The sequence below is a fragment of the Lytechinus variegatus genome, chromosome 5 (genome assembly GCF_018143015.1).
Source record: "Lytechinus variegatus isolate NC3 chromosome 5, Lvar_3.0, whole genome shotgun sequence".
In the NCBI taxonomy this organism is placed as follows: domain Eukaryota; kingdom Metazoa; phylum Echinodermata; class Echinoidea; order Temnopleuroida; family Toxopneustidae; genus Lytechinus; species Lytechinus variegatus.
In genome coordinates this window covers 46163219-46167892 of record NC_054744.1, presented here as the reverse complement: position 1 = coordinate 46167892, position 4674 = coordinate 46163219, and the positions used below count along the sequence as shown (strand labels likewise).

At 36.7% G+C, this 4674-nt stretch overlaps 1 protein-coding gene across 1 annotated transcript; it reads left to right on the top strand.

Moving 5' to 3' along the window:
- Nucleotides 1-797: 797 nt before the first annotated feature.
- On the top strand, nucleotides 798-2405 carry LOC121416291 (G-protein coupled receptor moody-like). The gene has a single exon (XM_041609824.1). The coding sequence runs from the start codon at nucleotides 1158-1160 to the stop codon at nucleotides 2385-2387; it is 1230 nt and encodes a 409-aa protein (XP_041465758.1). The 5' UTR covers nucleotides 798-1157; the 3' UTR covers nucleotides 2388-2405.
- Nucleotides 2406-4674: the final 2269 nt, after the last annotated feature.

Here is a 4674-nt window from a genome sequence, read left to right as displayed (position 1 = left end):
CGAAGAGGTAAAAATGGCTGTTATAGGAGCTCATATTTCTCTCTCAGTTTCCGCTTTGGAAGTGTAGTTCCGGACGAGTTTTAAACTTCAGGCCTATATTGCTATATACTTGTTGGAGATCACAATCATGTTACTTAAACCATTGTTATATGAGGGAAAGTGAGGAAGTGGTTCATCTCTTGTAACTAGATCAACAAAATCCATGGACTAGCTTGAATCGCTCTTTGTACTGAACTGTTGCGGTAGATGAATATATTTAAAGAGAAGCTCGGCGGAATTAAGCATATGGATATTTTTTTTCTCTCTCTCCAATCTTGCGTGCAGACATATTCATCTATATTTGAGTTGCCATTAGTATCGAGAGCGACAAGTTAACCTATTCAACTTTTGATATGCCTTTAAAACTTCATTAACAGTAGGAATCAAAACTGATTGAGAGAGATTAAGGTCCTTGGCAGGCTATTCAACCCCGCTACTTCTGCTCATTTTTATTCAACTGGTGTCATAATATTCTTGCTTCGTTATGGCATTTTATTTGCTCTTGTTAACTCAGAATAGCATTGACTTTATGGGACTGGGACGTGCTCATTTAGCGTGAAGGTTGTTATTCTAAATAAATATGATTAGAGTGTCGTATATATGGAATTATAAACCAAAATGCACTTGTAAAGAAAACAGATGGGATAAAATACAATTAAAGTGGTGCTCAAAGAGCCATTACCAGAGAAATTGAATGCGAAACTGGGTTTGTATTATTCGGAATGTGATCAGCTGTTGTACAGGCATTGACGCTGAACAAACATTTTCCTGTTTATTTTATGAATTCTGACTAGTTATGTGTGACTCTGTGACTCACATATCCAAATATGGTTATTACCTTTATAATTATTGAAGGTAGGCTCGGACGGAAGGTAATAATAACAAATTGAATGGAATGATTACATACCCAAGTCATGTAAGCGGAACTTTGAGGGGAAATTTGTGAACCCGGATGTGCTCCATTGAACAACTTCAAACCCATTCGAGCCCGGCATTCGAGTCTCGATCATTGCACGGAAAAGTTTGACTGCGTGAAGTTGATTGGATCGTGATTATATCTGAATCAAGAAGTGGTGGTTACATTAATGTCAGATAATTATCACATATGACTGTCAAAGATGACTACAACAATGACAGCAGTGAATGACTCTTCGACAATGTCGACAACGCTCTCAACATCGACGTCGTTTGTGTCAGAGACAATGGAATATACCGAATGGAACGGGTCTTCGTATGATATGAACATGACAACGATTGCGACAACGAAAAAACAGCTTGTATCGGATGCAGAAGCTCTCGTGATGAGTGTGTTCCTGAATGTCATAGCGCTGTTAGGAATCATTGGAAATTCAGTAGTTATCATGAGTGTGGTGTTCTGTCGAAAGTTACAAACAGCGACCAACGTGTTCATTATAGCTCTCAGTGTGACAGATCTCTTGGTGTGTATTACACTACCATTTCAGACGTTTGCTTTAATTTCAAAAGATGGCTGGCCCTTGCCAGACTGGCTATGTGCCTCTATTGGTGGTATAACAAGCATCTGCTTTGGGGCTAGTGTTCTGCTACTCGTTCTAATCGCCATCAACAGATATTTCGTTATCACCAGACCTCGTAGCACTTGTCAACGGTTCTACAAACCTCGTAACCTTTTTCTCATGGTGTCCTCAACCTACCTATACACTTTCATCATGTTCGCTGTCCTACCGATAGTTGATATCGGAAAGTTAGGTTATTCGGAATCCTATCGTATCTGTTCGTGGGATGACGAGCACGAACTCTCTGAAGTCAACGACATCATCGTGGGGCTGACATTCAGCGTATCGTTCATCATCATCGTCGTCTGCTACGTCCGAATATTTTTATTCATCAAGAAGCATCACCGTGCCATGCTTTCTCATAGATCACCAAGTGAAGGAAATGTCGGGATGGAGAATGACTTTACAAGCGCAGATCAGACGGAGACCCAGCTACCCTCTACCCCTTCCTCCGTACCTCATAATATAGCAAATTCTAACATTACAGAAGGACGGAAGACATCGGGTATCCAGACTGTAGTCAACAGACGAGAGGTGGAGATCACCAAGAACCTTCTAATGGTCATTGTATCATTTTTCCTGTGCATTGCACCTTACAGTGTCTCTTTGCTGTTACCCGAAGGTCTATCCCTGTCTATATTCACCGGGATACTCCTTATGGCCAATGCTTGCATCAATCCAATTATATATTCCTTCAAACATCCTACATTTAAAGTTGTCATCCGATGTGTTATCTGCTGTAGGTATGCAGACATTCCAAAGCCTTCGCCGACATTAAAGAAACTCTTAAACCTGAGGCGTAAAACACCTTAAGAACAACCTATCTAAGTGATTGTATTTGTGTTGTAATTTTATTGTAATTTCAACTCTATCAAAATCAAATTTGACCAGTCACGTGGCATTAATAGTTTAATTGTATTGTAAAGGATAACCTACAATAGGCATGTAATTAACATTTTGAATGATGATTTTTTTTAAAGTGAAAGACATGTAAAACGTAGAGCATTATGTTGGATGTTGAATGACTTTTAAGATTATTACCTTACATGTTGCAGTGCTTCAGCAAGAAGATGTACATGATCAAATTAGAGTCACGTGAGTGATTCGTTGAAGACTTATTTTAAAAAAATTGATACTGAAGTCTTTCACTTTCTTTGGAGATAATCATAGCTTAATATTAAACAAGAAAAGGGAAGTGTGACTTCGCTGTGTTATACAGACGTCTTTGGACTAAACCAAACTAACATCAAAGTCCGGAGACTAATCCACTGGGCCACAACGCTCCACGACCCTGTTAATGATATGAACGTATCTATTAGGCCTCTTTTGGTTATTTTATTGGTCGTGGCGTTTCATGCAGCTGTTCTTAATACTACCGACCTTACACTAAAAAAAATGTTGGATAAACATTTTGAAAGGTTTGGGGAATGACAACCTTTTCTAATTGTTGCATTTACAAGTTTTAAAATGTTGGATACAAGTTTCATGCAAGGTCGGAAATAACATTCGGAAAAGGTTGTGACTCCTCCGGCCTTTCAGTTAGTGATGTAACATTTTCATTTTTTCAGACCTAGACCCAACTGGCTGCCAAATGGGAAAACAAATGCTCATTCACACCAGCATGGTCAACTAACGTTGAAATCAATCTTTGTAGATTAAAATAATAAATTTCAACAAGCACATGACATGAAGAATTCAATATAAAGTTTGATATGGTTTGTACTTATAGGAAATACACTCTCATCATCATATTAAAAAATGGGGAAAACATAATCTTAATCTCAGACCCTATAGTTGTTGCCACAGAAGTGTTGCTAGGAGTGTAACCAAACGGTATAGAGCAATATGTTTTTTCACACAAAATAGTTATTGGTACAAAGGCAAGACGATAGGAAATATTTTGGTACATAACACCTATGTCTTACCCAATTGAATTTATCATTTTTTTTTCCCAAAATTGTATACGGAGATGTAGCCATCAACTTTGATTACTGTGTACCTATCTGTTTCAGGGCCCAGGATGGCCATATGTTACGGACATAAAATATACTTGACTTACTATTATTGGGTGGCATCCACGTTGGAATATTGAGAATTTGGTATATTGGCGGGGATGATTCTTTCAATATTGATACGTTCAATTCGCTTTCACTTCACATAAGCCTATAAGAAGTCAATATAATTGCATTATTCTTCATTCTTGTTGCATTGCAAAACATAAAATGAACGTTATTGCGACGATTAATTAACGAGTTTTTTAAGTATCTATAAAAGATATTCATGTAGTCTTACACAGGAATGAAATAAGTGTGAATGGATACATGTCATCAAAATATTAAAAAAATATAAGTCATTAAATACCGTCATGCTGAAGCTTTTTGGCGTACACTCATGATAATTGAGGTTGTGTTTCCATAGCGATCTGTGCGTGTGATGAAATAAGAGGAATATAATATAATACGATACAAAAATCAAGAAACTAAACATGTTGTTGCGTTTGAAGTTCTGATTATACATGAAAAAAAACCAGCTTTAGTGTATATTATACATCATTGTTTATAGCATACATGTACATCATGTCAATAATACTGAAAGACTTCATGTCATTTACGTCGAGAAATGACAGTTATGGTGTTAATATACATAATTGTTATTGCTTTCTTATCTGGAATAAAGAACATATTTTACTTCAATGTGATATCGTACTTAATGTCTTCTGTTTTTTTGTTATTGCATACAGATTTAATAACTCATAAAAATAACATCCATTGGAAGCATTAGCCGCATTCTGGGAATGAAATAAAACTTCTTGGAGGAAACTACATGACGTTTTATTTATTTCTTTTAACAATCTATATTTTGCATACATGACAACGCAGACACCAAACATAAGAAATGTGGAATTCCGTTAAAAATGCAATCAACTTTATAAAAAGAAAATTGCTTTATATCATAATTTTGTATACCAATGAATGGTAATGGTGTCTGAAATTATAAACAGATCTTCCAACTCCCTGTTATAAAGAAGCTCAAACACGTGGAGTTCATTTCAGACCTGGTTATTTTGCCCGGGGGGGGCATTTCCATTGACGAGTGGATA